This window comes from Accipiter gentilis, chromosome 3, assembly GCF_929443795.1.
Source record: "Accipiter gentilis chromosome 3, bAccGen1.1, whole genome shotgun sequence".
NCBI lineage: Eukaryota > Metazoa > Chordata > Aves > Accipitriformes > Accipitridae > Astur > Astur gentilis.
Genome location: NC_064882.1, coordinates 2,026,872 through 2,042,174, shown reverse-complemented (window position 1 = coordinate 2,042,174; position 15,303 = coordinate 2,026,872). Strand labels below are relative to the sequence as shown.

The 15,303-nt window shown below is 43.9% G+C and overlaps 1 protein-coding gene across 1 annotated transcript in view; it reads left to right on the top strand.

Annotated features, from left to right (window-relative positions):
- Window positions 1-9,464: 9,464 nt before the first annotated feature.
- GALNTL6 (polypeptide N-acetylgalactosaminyltransferase like 6) overlaps window positions 9,465-15,303 on the top strand; it is a 505,186-nt gene continuing 499,347 nt past the window's right edge. Inside the window, exon 1 of the mRNA XM_049834367.1 lies at window positions 9,465-9,721. Coding sequence (XP_049690324.1) covers window positions 9,584-9,721 — 138 coding nt within the window. The 5' untranslated portion in view covers window positions 9,465-9,583. The remainder of the gene's footprint in view (window positions 9,722-15,303) is intronic.

The following is a 15,303-nucleotide window of genomic DNA, read 5'->3' as shown; positions in this document are numbered from 1 at the left end:
TTGCAGATGCATGTACCTGGAAAAAGTTCTAGAGAATTCGGGATTTACTACTTGACAGACTTCATTAATCACTTCATAAAGAGCTCTTAACATTAGCTATTCTTAAATTTATTATTAACTTCAGGATGAAAGGTTTTTGAAAATCCATTTGGCTCTATTCTTAGCTATTTTTTATCCTTGAACCTGGAATGATCCACTTGATATCGTATTAAGTGAATAAAATTAGCTTCCCAAGGTGTGGAAGACCCTCTACATCCTAGTTACAAAAAAATGTTTCTTCTAAATAATGAGGGGGGAGGGGGGATTCTAAGTTACATTTGTTAAGATTGGGCATTACCATGGAACAACATTTCTGTTTCAGAATGTTAGCTTTTTCTAAAAAATAAGTTTGTCAAGCCACACAAACGAGTACTGGTTTATTGCCTGTAGCCTGATTCACCTCTCATTTACTCCACATTGCTGGAGCTAAAATGAAACTGTTCTTGTTCTCACTTTAAGGAAAAACTTCAAGCCAGATACATGTGTTCAGCAGCTCTAACTCTGAAGTGAAAGGACAGGACAGAATGCTTATTGATTCACATTACAGCAGCAGATGATGTTATTGGTTTTCCCCATGTCCATTTCAGTGTTACCTAAGGACTATCAGCTCTCGAGTTAAGTGCAGTTCTAGCACCTGGTGCTGCTTCTGACTATTTGGAGGCAAAACAAGATTTAGAAACATACGGTAAGCTGGGTGTTTCAAAACAACGGATTTGTATATTTTAACACCAGAAATTGCCAGCTCTCATGAATGAAAGGACAAACACATGCTCATGGAGACGTCCACACGTTTGTTAAAATTGTCCCTGCCTTCAGTTTCCTGAGAGTTATTATCTTGTCTTTTATTCAGGGTATGAGGAGAAAAAAAAAAAATCACCAGAACAAACCAAATGAAAAAAACCCTCAGCTTCTTTACATTCAGGGTCACTTAGACTGGTGTAACATTTTTCTTACATCTGAGAGCCATTAATACCTTATTTTCTCACCTTTGTGCTAATATGAAACTTGTTGCAATTATAGGTTTTAGCTCAAAAAAATTCAGTATGTTTTTGATGAAACTCTTTGGTTAGTTTTATCTTTATTTCCTTCATAATATTCAGCAATGTCTCTATTTCTCATGTTTGATCCTATAATGTATTCTGAGTCCTACTATTGTTGAATATCCTATGAGCCTGAATGAAGTCTGAAACTGAAAAGACAACTTGTGATGTTGGAATTGTAATAGTCAAAAAAATCTTTCAGTTCATGACGGCTATTTTGAAATGTGGATAACAACTTCCACGGAAAAATATTAAATATGTGCTTAGTAAGACCTAAGATCAACCTGACAGTAACTATTGGTCATTTAATAAGCATTTTTCTGATTGGCATTCTAGTCCTTTATGTTTTATCTTTGGTTGGCTTATCTCTAGTCTTCAATGTCTGCATGTAAAATGTCAAATATATTAATCAGTAAAGAGCAGAAAAAAACTCTTGCTAGTACCCCTTAGAAAAAATGTTTTCTAATATAAAGTATTTATCTTGAGACTTGTTTCTTTCAGCATTTATTTTCTTACTTGAATGTGGTGGAATCAATATTGCAAATCGCATTCATACAGCTCATCAGAAATCACTGGATTTGGTGATTATAATTTTAAATAAAATGACATTTTCTCCTTAATGATGGAGCAATATGTAGTCATTAGAATCCAGGTCATGTAATTGCTGGGTTACACCCCAGAATGTATAAAACCATCATCTTGCCTTCTGTGGCATCAATGATGCCTTTCTACAGTACGTGATGGAATTCAGTGCAGTAATGCAGTATAAATGTGCTGCTTCTGACTTGCTTCATGTTTTTATATATATTTATACTAGAAATTTGCACTGATAGAACTGGAGCTGTCAGCATTATGATCTTAAATTAAATTCTCTTTGACAGTTTCCTCATCTTCAAATTTGAATTTACATAGCATTTGTTGTCCTAGGTATACCTCACAGAAATTAATAGTCAACTCTTGGTGAGTTAGGGAAACACTGCATGTTATTAGCATTGAACTGTTAGTAGCAAGCCAACACTTTAGTTTACTCACTTTTCAAGCCGACATCTTGATCTCTGGCACAACAGGGAGAGGAGAAGGTGCAGGCCATTACACTATTGGAGGGGACATGAGGTCGCTGTGCATGCCACTAGAGTGACTTTCTTCGCCCCACAAGGATGCGTAACGTGCCCTAGGGAATGGCAGGAAGGCATGGTGAGGGTTTGGGGCATATGGTGCTCGGCTGGCTGGGAGTGCATGGAGGATGACAGAGATATGACCTGGTGCCATCTCATCCATTCATCCTTTTAATATGGTTAACTGAAATAAATGATTCCCAGTGCTGGAGCTGGGCTTAGTCTTGGGAGGAACTGCTTGGAGCAGCCCAAAACAAAACTGGAGGCAAATGAGCAACGAAGTAATGTGGAGCTCCCTCTAGCCCATTCTCCTCTCCTGTTTATCAGTGCAGACATCTCCGAAGTTTGTTGGCGATGTCTCTAGCGAGAAATCAGATCTGAAGGTGACATCTGCTACCTTTTGCCATATTTGCACATTTTACAAATTTGGTGAGATGAGACTTTCAATCTTGTTAAGCAAGCTTTGCAGAACGTACTACTTTGTTTCCAGTAATGTAATGTTGGGTTAGATCCATCCTGGATCCGGTTGCTTGATAAGAGTGTGAAGGCCCTACGTATTAGCAGACAAAGGGAACTCTTGGATGTGAAAAGAGTAATGTTGATGTGAGGCCTTACTAGATACTTGGAAAACGTATAGCGAGCTTTCTGATATGGCCCAGGGAGAAGACCTAAAAGGAGGATTGGTCTTCAAAAAAGCTGAATGCTTTTCCTAGCTAACAGAGAGTTGAGCTTGTTCTGTTCTTGTAAAGCTAATATATGCCTTCTGTTTGTTAAAAAAGATGATCTAAAAGAAGATAACTTTTTCATCCAACTTCCAGCAAATGTCGTGTTCCTGTACCATATTTAGGTCCAAATTACTGTGGATTTTTGTGAAAGGAAGAATGAGCAACTATTTTTCCTGACATCAGTGTTTTATGATTACTGAGCTATTTAGAAATATTTGACATTGTACTGATTTTCCCTCTCAAAATAAACTTTTCTGATTACCCTTACATTTCAGTGATTTCTTTTGTGCAGTAGTGAATCTGCAGCTTGTGAGGTAACTGGCAAAAAGTCTGATCCATCAGCATTTTTGTTTGCTTTCTTGAGTTTGTAGTGGCACAGCAACAATGAAGAAGCAATCATCCATCATCCAGCTAGTCAAACAGAATAAAGATTTGAAACTGGAAATAATGCATGACGTTAGCGTTATTCATTGAAGTCCTGTGTGACTTTTGCTGGCGCAATAGTTTTTCTCTGGAATTTAAACCAAATTTTATAATTCTGGAACCGGAATAACATTATTTTCTAAATGCCAAAGATTGGGGGGGGGGGGGGCGGGAACGACACTCCCCCAAAAAACTTTTCATACGATTTAGTTCTTTTCACTGCTACTAAATTTTTATTTAAGGTAATGAACCTTTAAGCGTACTATGACTAGAAAAATCTCCACTGGCTAAAAAGAAGATGTCTTCAATTTTGTAACTACTTCAGTTTTAATAAATGGTTGTAGTATACTTCTCAAGTAAATTTTCTGACTCTATGCAATAGTGCCAAACCTAATAGCTTAAAATCAGGATCCAAAAATCTTGATAAAAGGAACTTCTCTTGAGTTTCTCTCTGGGGACTGAATTTCTGTATTTCCCATACGAGTAGGAGGGCTCCTAGCTTTCCCTTTCAGCTGAAATTCTCAGTTAACTTGGAGAACAAGAGTTTGATTCTAAGAAAAACCCAGCGAATTGGATTTACAAAAAATATTTCCACAGTTAGCAGCAGTACAGATATGTGATGACGATTTTGAAACTGGATGACAAAACCGGAGACAGAAGTGGCCAAAATGACTTAGAAAAGGAAGGTCAATAAAAACCTGTTACATGTATAGCCAGACTCTCTATAAAAATGAGTATTTCATTTTTTCAGGTGAATATGTTGAAACTTTTCTCTGCAGAATACATTGAAAATATATGTGCTCTGTGGGAGTTTGGAGGATCTTGGATTTTGAACTTTTGTAAAAAAGTACTTACCACATTGAATTTCCATTTCTATTTCTAGTATGCTACCAGTGTCATGCCTTTCCCTTGAGGTTTTGTTCGATCTTAAGACAAGTGATACAGAGAGAGGGTGTGAGGTGCTGTGATGGACCCTTGGAGGTCTGAGGATGAAAAGCAGCCATGATAAAAGCCTGTCAGTCCCCTTGTCCTGGTTTCAGCTGGGATAGAGTTAAGTGTCTTCCTAGTAGGTGGTACAGTGCTATGTTTTGAGTTCAGTATGCGAAGAATGTTGATAACACTGATGTTTTCAGTTGTTGCTCAGTAGCGCTTAGACTAAAGTCAAGGATTTTTCAGCTTCTCACGCCCAGCCAGCAAGAAGGCTGGAGGGGCACAAGAATTTGGGAGGGGACACAGCCAGGGCACCTGACCCAAACTGGCCGACGGTGTATTCCATACCATGGGACATCCCATCTAGTTTAGGAACTGGGAAGTGGGGGCAGGCAATCGCCGCTCGGGGACTGGCGGGGTGTCGGTGGGTGGGTGGTGAGCAATTGTCCTGTGCATCATTTGTACATTCTAATCCTTTTATTACTACTGTTGTCGTTTTATTAGTGTTATCATTATCATTATTAGTTTCTTCTTTTTCTGTTCTGTTAAACCGTTCTTATCTCAACCCACGAGTTTTACTTCTTTTTCCCGATTTTCTCCCCCATCCCACTGGATGGGGGGGAGTGAGTGAGCGGCTGCGTGGTGCTTAGTTGCTGGCTGGGGTTAAACCATGACACCCCTAAATACCAGAATTGCCAATTGTTTGCAGCTCCATTTCAGCTCTGGGTTCCACTAGTAGAAGAACAGATCCCTTTGCCCCTCTTCCTGCCTTTGAGAGTGGTTTGCAACACTACGTGTTTTCTCCAGCTAAGCAGACTGAAACAAAACATGGGAACAGACCTGGTCATTTTATATCCCGAGTTACCTGGAGGTAAATACTGTAATCAAAGCAAACTCCCATTCCATTACTGTTATCCACTGTTTTATATGGCAGTATTACAGAAGGTTAATTATCATTTTACTAGATTCATTCTCTGTTTAGAGCACATCAACCTCTGCTGTTCGTAACAGTGAACACAGAGGTGTGTACTTTATCTTTCGCGTGAGTGCAGTTTGGCTCCTGTGATACACGCACTGAATAGTGGCTTTCCTGCATGAAGAGTATTGATTAGCCATGAGCTGGAGTCTCTTTTGGGTAATTCCATACGTAAAGCTGTGATCTCAGAAAATTTACCTCGCAGGCTGTCTGACTTCAGCTTCTAGGTTTGAAATGCATGGCTGAACAGCTTCTCATAGTCAAATCACTTGGTAGCTCTGATCCCTGCTAGGGTGTTTTACACTCTTCTCTGATTTTCTGTCTTAGGTCATATCAGAAGTCTTGGTGGAACTTTTGGCTTAGGAGGACACGTGGGAGCGGGAATGAAAATATGTCCCCAGTATACTAAATTGTGGTGCTAAGGTGTGCACAGTCTCAGAATGCACTTCTTTCATTCTTTTTCATATATAGCTTGAGATTTCAAACAGCAAATACTTGAAGGTTTGAATGTATTCCCACTGAAGAAACTGCATATTCTGCAGCTCCACTACAAGTTCTTCTAGGGCAAGCATATGTTATCGCAACATACTTAGATGTGCATTTGCAGCTTTTAACTCACTGAACAGTGATGCTTTTTTTTCTTTTTTTTTTTTTTTTTTTTTCTCTCCTTCCTTCCTTTAAACTAGCTTAGTGTCTTAAAAATTCAGCAATTCTTACTAGGGCTAGGTGGCTCATGATTGTGTGAAAAAATTATTTGCTGAAAAATGTGCCTTTATTCTTTACAAAGCAGACCTGAATTTGCCAGTTGTGGACTATGACCCCAGCTACAAAATCATTCTCAGGATTCAGGAAATTAAATTGAATTTCATCTCCTGAGAGTGCATGTCTGCATTCACTTCGACCTCCGGAGAGGGACTTAACCAGCACGCTGTGGAATTCCAGTATGCAACTTCTCCTAAATCTTTTCTGCCAGTGGTCCTACTTTTTCTATACAATTATTATATGATCTCATAGCAATCATTTCTATACTTAGGATGGTTCTAGCTATTATGCTTTTCACACTGAGTGGAAGAACATCAGGGCTGAATCCCTTCAGACGAAAAGGCAGCTGAGTCAAAATCTTCTATATGCTGGGTAAGTTTCCTAACCCTGGATGACGAGCTAAAAAAATAAGTGGAACTTCTGACAAAAAGATCAATGCCCTTTGGTTTTGTGAATACTTCTAATCTTTTGGTGGATTCAGCTCTTGAATACAAACCCAAATTTTTAAGATTTGGTTGAACTGAACACCTTCTTGGTTAGCTGCAACAATCAAAAAGTGTAACTGCTTGCATAGCCTTTTTGGTGGTCTGCCATGTCATCCTTACAGCCTGGCAGGGGTGAAAAGAAAACAATGAAGTATATCCTTTGACACTAAGACAATAGAGCAAAGCCTTGCACATGACACTCTCATAAGCAAGATTAGTTTATGTAGGTCTTGCAACTCTCAGGGTGAGTGCAAAATTGTCTGGAAACTACAGAAAGAGCGAAGTATCAACGACTCACTCCCAAGTGTGGCAGGATACATTTTGCATTGCTCTGCAAGGATCTGTCCTGCATCCGAACACGCTAAAGTTCTTGCTAACAGTCTGGATTACAGAATACAAATTGTTTATTAAAATGGTGTATGACAGTGGAAGATAGGCTTAAATTCAAAGTGATTTTGACAAACTGGATAAATATTCTGGAAGAAAAGAAGATGATATTCAACAGAGACAGCGCAAAACGGAGAAGTATTCAGCCATAAAGACAGAAATAGGAACAATGAATTAGGCGGTAGTTACTTCGAGGGAAACAAAACCAACCAGAACTCAAATTGTATCCCAAAACGGTCATTAGTTAACAGCCTGCTGCTGTTACAACCAAAGCATGCATTCCACTTGGAAGCACGGAAAAAGAGTATACGCTGTGGCACCCGCACAATTATCCATCTTTTCTCATAAACGCTTACAAGGTCCCAAGTAGCCTATTACATCCAGCTTTGGACACCGCACTTCAAGAAAGATACAAATCAGTTGGAGACAGTCCTGCGGTAAGAGTCATCGGCTGTTGAGATGTCTTGGAGTGCCCATGGAAGAGTATCTGGAAGTGGGCTTTAACTGTGTAAAGACTGAGGGGAATACTCTGCTTTCTGTCTCTGGTGGCTGATGTAGTACTCTGAAATCACAGCAAGGAAGGTTCAAGTTAAACATTAAAGAAAAGTTTGTAACTGCAAGTCAGAACAGATTGCCTGAGGAGGCTGTAGTGGTGCTATCGCTGGAGGACTTCAGAACGGGTTAGACAAACACTTGTCAAGAACGACATAGATGTAGCTGATCGTGCCTTGGGGCAGAGCCACAGAGGAGCTGACCTCGCAAAGTCCCTTCCAGTCCTACTTTTATGTGAAGAGCATTATGCTGCTTCCTCCCACCCCACCTTCAGCGTTCAGAGTTCTTCTGTTCCTCCCACGAGCTTTCCTTTATCTCGAGCTACTCTCCTAAAAATAACCTTTAACTGCCTCTTTTACTATTTTATGCATGTGTAGAAAATGCTCTCTGCACAAGACAGTTCTGTGGATGGACAAGATCGATCTCACGTGTGAAAAAGGACAGGACTACTTCTCACCATCTGTAGAGATGCACTTTGGGAACGGGAAGAGGATTCTCACTGCAGGGTTTAGACCTAGACCTTCAGAAATACTTTAGCCACCTACAGAAATATGGACTGTAATCGAAGGCACAGCTTTTTCTGTGCAGGGCAGAAAAAAAGTGACTTAGATATACACCTTTATTTTTCAGTATTCATTCTAGACGCATTAACGTTACGAGTCTGGCACACGTTTCCCCACTGTTTGATGTGACAAAGCTGAAAGGGCACTAGGTCCTAAACCCAAGGGTCCTCCTGTTTCGCCGAGGGGAGTTAGTTTGAGAAGGAAGACTAACCGCACCACGTAGTCAGAACGAGCAGCTGAACTCAGACCAGAAGCCCAAACGGCTCTGATGCAACGAGCAGGGTAGAGGCGAGAACCGGAGCCACACCGCTTCGAACATCTCCTTCCCTCGGTGGTCCTCCCGAAGCGGGGGTTGACCTCAGCCCCGGCGCTGCGGGGACCGCAAGGGGCTGCATGGGCTGCCGGCCGGGCGGGCTCGGGAAAGGCGGCGCCGGGGGAGAGGGGGGAGCCCGGGGAGCCCCCGGCAGGTGAGCTCCCCGCCGCTGCCTGGCGCAGCGGGCCGGGCCCGCGGGCTCTCAGCGCGGTTCCCCCCGCGTTTCATGTAGCGCCGTGGAGGACAGACCGGAACGGGAATTGCAAGCCCCGGCCCCGGTGCGCGGCAGCGGCAGCAAGCGGCGGCGGCGGCGCCGCCGCCGCCGCCGCCGGGCTCCGGGCCGCGGTCCCCGGCGCCGGGAGCCGCCCCCGCGGGGCACCGCTCGGTCGGTCGCCCGCCGGCCGGCCGGCCGGCGCGGGAAGGCGCGGAGGCGGCGGCTGGCATACGCGGGGCGGCCGGGATGAGGGGACGCGGGCGGGGCGGGCCCGGCGCTGCCTGCCCGCCCGCCCCCGGCCCGGCCCGGCCCGCCCCGGCCCCCGGCCCGGCCGGCGCACGTGGTGGCGGGGGGGCGCGGGGGCCGCCCCCTCCTCGCCCGCTTCCCCGGCGCGGAGGGGCGCGCTGTGCCGCGGCGCCGAGCCTCCGCGCTCCTCTCGGTTGTTTTTTTTTTTATTATTTTTTTTTATTTGAACTCTTGCTTAGCAATTTGCGCGTGATGAGCTCATGATGCCGCGCCCCCCCGCCCCGGGCCCGGGCAGGCAGGGGGACGTGAGGCGGGCGGTCGCGGCGAGCCGCGGGGGTTCCGCGCAGCGCTAGCGCTCCCGCGGTGCCCCGCAGCCAGGAGGAGGGGGCGCTCTCTCGGGCCGGCGCTGTTCGCTGCGCTCGGGTCGTGGGGCTTTTTCCCTCTTTTTTTTTTTTTTTTTTTTTTTTTTTTTTTTGCCTCCCCCTCCCGCTGTGTGTCTGGTTCTTTGCCGCTCCGAGCGCAGGTGGATCCATGAGCTCTCCCGGGAGCGGCACCGCCGCCGCGCAGCGCCGCGCCGGGGCGAGGGGAGCAGCCGCCAGCTTCGGCCCCGCCGCCGCCGCCGCCGCCGCCGCCACCGCGGGGGGCGGCCCCGCCCGGGTGCGGGGTGGGCGGCCGTGAGGCGGGCGAAGTTTCTCCGCGGCGCCGGGCCCCTCCGAGGGACAGCGGGGAGGGAAGGACCTGGCCCCGTGGTGCCGGGGTAGCTGCTGCTGCTGCTGCCGCCGCCGCCGTCGCCGGAGCAGCCCGGCTTTGGCCATGAAGAGGAAACAGAAGAGGTTTCTGCAAATGACGCTGCTCTTCACCGCAGCTCTGATTTTCCTGCCCGACATCGGCCTCTGGTCCCTCTACAAGGAGAAGCACCTGGTGAAGCCCGCCGAGCCTGCCGAGCCGCAGGTAGGTGCGAAGCCGCCCGGGAGCCGCTGCCCCGCGCCGCTCCGCGGTGCCCCGCTGCGCCGGGCGCCCGGCGGGCCGCCGCCCCCCCGGGGCCGCCGCCCCCGCCCTCGCCCTCGCCCCCTCCGGGCCTGAGCGGGGCCCCGGCGCCGGCGGAGGGGTCCGGGGGGGGGGCGGCGGCCGGCGGCGGGGGTGCGGAGCGGAGAGCGGCAGCACATGCGCTGGTCCCGGCTCCGCGGCGGAGAGAGAAAGTTGTGGGCGAAGAGCTGAGCCCGGCGGGCCGGGTCTCCCCGGGAAGGGCGAGGGCGAGCTGGGGCAGAAGCTGGCTGTGGAATGAGGAGGACGGGGGACTTTGCGCGCTTCGTTGGTTAGCCGAGGGTGTTGCTGGGCTCTCATCTTCCTCACGAGAAGTGGGAGTTTTTACTGCAACTTTTATTTGTCTGCCTGCCTGCCTGCCTGTAACGCTTCTCGAACTGATGCGTGGCTGTATGTCCGCCGAAATTGCGCCTAGGTGACTGACCGCCTAGATTTTTTGTTTCCTCTCCCTTCTGCTGAAAACTCGACAGAAGGGACTGACGGTCTTTCTCTCTTCTGAACGTTGCTGATGTGCCCCGATACAACTACGCTCTGCGTGTGTAACTGCTTTTCAGGCTGATGTCACAACCAACTTCAAAATACTTCCAGTTTACAGTCTCCTCAGTCACCGTTATTAATAACAGCGGTTGACATAAGCTGTTTTTTTCTTAAGTTACTCTTCAACTCGCTGGGTTTATTACATATGGCTCATAAATCACAGCACGACCTGTATTAAGTGAAGTTTAGTTTTAGGGAGTTGTTGTAGTGCAGTGCTTTAAAACCCTGCCTGTAATTTACCAAAGCTTGTATTTGTTCTGTTCAACAGTGCTATGCTCCTACACTGTAATTGTCAGTGTAATTTAAATATGACATAAATATTTCGTAGATCATTAGTAAGAAATTATGGGACTGTTTGATCTTTTAGCTTGTTTACCACTTGCATAGCCTTTATGTTAGAGCATATTAGACAGCATCATGTATCATTTTAGTGCATTAGTAGTCTTAAATTCAAAGGTCATCACCCATGTATATGATGCACTTTCCACGTACTAAACGTATTTAAGTCACCGGCTTCAACTGAACAATAACATACTTGATTCTTTGTTAATATAGCTATCTGTTACAGAAGTTAGTCCTTCAGAGTATCATAACTGGTTAATGAAATACACTGAATGGAAGATACTTTATTACTACAGGAGGAAGTTAGGGAGAGCTTCTTAATTTGAAGCTTTGCTTTCCAATTGTTTTAAAATGCAGTAGGTGTCAGGTGCTAGATTTTAGTAGGAAGTAATTTCTGCTGAAAGAAAATTATACACAATCATAAGTGTCTGTCATTAGTTTACAAGGTGCATACTGTAGTCTTTGCAGTTTCTAATTTACTTGGTGATTTAGGAAAGCTAAGATATTCAATGCAAATAATTTCCATGTTTGTTGCACGGCTCTTTGAAAGACACATGCCTTGACATAAGATGAAATTTCTAATGTTCAAGACTGCACTCTAAGTAGAGCATGACTGGATAGCACTCAGAGGGAAATAACTTTTTTTTTTTTTTTTAAATAAAAAGTTCTGGGTAAAATGGTGGAATAAAACCTTGGAGATCACCAGCTGAGCATACATGAAAGGCTGGTGAGACTTGCTAATGAGACCCCAGCAAATTTTAAATCCTAAGTTTTCTGAAAGGGGCTTTTTACTAGCTTCCCTTTCTCTCATTTTGTCCTTTTCTCCCCACCTGAATACTAAATAAGCAGTAATGGGACTGTTTAATGGGAAAACAATAAAAACGAGCAATGAAACTTTGAACCTTACAGCTGACTTTAATGTAATTCCGTTATCACTGTCAGAATTGAAGTCGTGTTGGCAATGTCATTACCCAGTGAGGATAGCAGGTTGAAGTAGAGGTGAGTAATGCAATTACAGTACTTGGGTCTTTTGATGTGCACGTTATAACCCAAAATGCATACAAGGAGCAAGGGTTGAAGTACAAGTTTTGAGTTCAACTCCTTTAAATATAAAGGAAATTGCAAGAAGATGGTCAGTGTATTTCTTTGAGACTATGCTAGAAATGAGGTCATACTAGAAAAGACTGCATTAGAAATAGTGAAATAGTATCGTAGTAGAAATATAACTCTTTTTTTTTTTTTTTTTCCCCCGCTAAGTTAGTAGGAGATGCAAGAATTTGAACACTCAACGCACTCACTCTTTGCCCTTGAGGTGTTCAATTACTTGATACTGAGTATGACTTAACGCAAGTTTAAAGGTCAGTCCTACTGAATCTGCAGCAGACTCTTCTTATATATTCTAAAGGTGTGTTAGGTTACATAGGTAGGTATGTATGTATGGTCAGCACATGACAGTGATGTGCAGTCAGACTGCTGTGGTATGTCCTGACCAGGGAAGAGGGGCAGAGCTGTCAGTGACTTTAATTAAAGTTAGCCATAGGCTGAACTGGTTTTGCCCTCATGGGTAAAATGTGTGTCTGGCGGTATTCTGACATTGGCAGTAATGTTTATAAATATGCCATCTTGTTTTAAGATCAATTAAATTAATGTCCTTGATCGTCAGGTGTTTTTGAGGAGACGGCATGGTGAAATTCTGATTTTCTGACTAGTTATAAACTAAACTTTGCAATTCATTGCTAAAGTAGACATCCCCAAACTTCCCTGTGAATGAGGGCTCTGTCAGCCTCTCCCACCACCTCAGCTGCTTGCCATAGCACTGGAGCGAAGGAGGAATAGCAGGCTGATGGAGGAGGCATTGATATCCTGACAGCAGTAAGCAGAGAAGCTGTTCAAAAGCAGTCCACAATGCAAAAATAATCTGTTTCTATCAATGGCAGAACAGTGTCCCCTGGGGACTGGGCCATTCCCAGTGCCTAGAAGAGGGCACTTGTGCTCTTTAGTGCTATCTAGAAATTCTAATATGACAAAATAAGCTGACTTTTTATTCTGTAAAATAGTGCTGCAATAAGTTACATAAGAGTATTTTTTTGTCTTCATGCAAATTCTGTTTTTGAGCAGAGAAGCTCTTCTTTAGGAAAGATTAAAAGATGAGAAAATGGTATTGACAACCCTGATTTCAGACAGCATCAATGATTTTGATCACTGTACGTTAATTCTATTAAGCATTATTAACCTCGAAGTGTTTCATACGAGCTTCCTTTTTTTTTATGTTTTCCATCATGTTTTCCTAAGGTTTTCATTTGTGAACTTGATAGGCTTGATCTTTGTATTTTGATAGTTGTTGGTTACTTTTGGTTTATCACAGTATTTAAATTGGAGCTTCAAGAGTAAAGGTACTGGGAAACAGGGAGATGACAACTGAATGAAGAAAATACCAAATGAAGTTGAAATGCATTAGGGGTTACTTCACTAGACTGCAATAGTCAACCGCACGGGCACCCCATAAAAACAGAAAGAAACATAATCTCACAACACTTACCACCACATACCTGTATTATGGACACTGGAAAGCTGCTGCAAGAAATTTGGTTCTTTTACGTGAAGTTATTTTTCATATATTGAAGGTATATAAACAGACAAGGATAAAGCCTTACTCTAGCCAAATAAAATAGCACTAACTTAAAATTGGATTGAACAGCAGCATCTCTTAGTCACAGATGCTCTGTAATACTTTTTCACAGTTGTATTACTGAAATGCTTTATGATGTGTAAAGTAAGGAAAGAAGGTAGACTTCTGGCTTTGTTTCACTTATGCTTTGGCGCAGTGAGGCATGCTACTTTAACCTCCTGATTTAGGCGCTTCTGCAGGAGGAGCCCTCAATGGCGATGGGCCTTTTTATTTTGGTGCATGCACAGTGTCCAGAGCCAAGACCAAAACACACCCATGCTGTGAGGGGAAGGCGTTGTTCCATGGGATGGAGTCATACTCTCTTTCCCTTGTCCTCTAAATTCTGTATTTCTGTCTGGTTAGCCCCATGATTAGGTCTTTCTCTTGGGATATATGAGGTACAGATTTAAATTAACTCCTCAGGATAAGAAGAACTTAGTTCTTACAAATCCTGGGCCTGTAGTGTAGTTGGCAAACAGGCACAAAATCTACCTTCCAAACCTGGTGGCTGTGAAACTACTGACTTTGGCTTCTGAATCCAGGAAGCGGTTTCAACCTGAAATCTGTCTTGCAAACAGTCAGGAGTTTCTGAAGTCTGTGAAAAGAAGTGAAAATTTAAATTTGCCCCGAAGTGCAATGTTTCCCACTGTTTAGTACATGGGTTCTGATAATCATAATTGTTCCAGGACAGTTAACTCTGTTTACCCGCTATTAATGCCAGTGAAGTACAAAGCTTGGGTTGCTGAATTCTGTTTCTGGAGCTGCATAAAAGCTGCATCTTGATTCTTAGCCCCCCACTTAGCCATATTTCCCTTGCTTTTCCAGTTGATTTCAACAGCTACAAAATCTTGTACTAAGTATGGTTCGGTTAGGACACAAATAGACAGCTATTTCCTGTGATAGCGCTGTCAGGACACTGTCAGTTATGTATTTAGTTCCACTGTTTCAGTTGCTTCCCTTTGCTTTTACCACAAACTTGGGAGGTGGGAGAGTTTTGTTTCTCTTTAACAGAGGAGTAGATAGAGTGACAAACAGGCCCAAGTCTACAAAAGAAGCTGCTTGACTATTGCTGACGTTAATTTGTACTGTTTTGGCAGAGTGCGTGGCCGACCATAAAAGTACTGATTAAATGAAGCCTCACTTTCTGTGCTCAGTTGCTCAGTTTCTATGCATGTGCTGTTCTAAGCAAGCCCTTATTTCTCTCCCCAGAGCAGCAGCTGGGACCTGGTGTGTTCAATCCTCTTTTATTCTACAGCCCTGTTCATTGCTGTGCCCGTGTGTCAGCTCCAAGAGCCCCTATACATGGCATGGCAAAACAGAGCTTAGTGTCTTAAAATGCAGTGCATTGGCAATCTGCATTTGCTGTTTAAGTATGTAACAGTCATACAGTTAACACTTCTGTAGTTCACTTCTTTATCTGAATTGTTCATGTATAATTTTTTTCCCCTGCATAGATTGGAGCCTACTGAGGAAAATACCGTTTGAGGTCTAAAACCTTTGTCACTTTTAAGATACAATATTATTTTTGGCAATTAACAGTATGTTTCTATTGTAGTCAGTATACCAGAGGGAGCCCTCCTGTGGTTAATTTAATACCTATCAATTTTCAGGAACGTTAATAAACAGAATATATCTTACAGGATAAAATGGACTGATTTCTATATTTAGTTTTCATTTAACCTGGCATTTGTAGTGCATTTCAGCTGATAGTATTGTGTGTAGTTACCTAGTTACCTTTTTTTTTTTTAAGCACAGTCATTTCAGATTAATCCAAATCAAAACACAAGGTCAAGAAACTTCTGTGTGTGCCAGCATTTGGACTTGTAGAAAGACAACTGTGATGAGGGGGACTCCATGGCCTTATCGAAGCAGTGTGATACAAGATTGCTCACTGATTAGGGGGACATATCTAAGCTGTGTTTTGTTTCCTCACCGGGACATG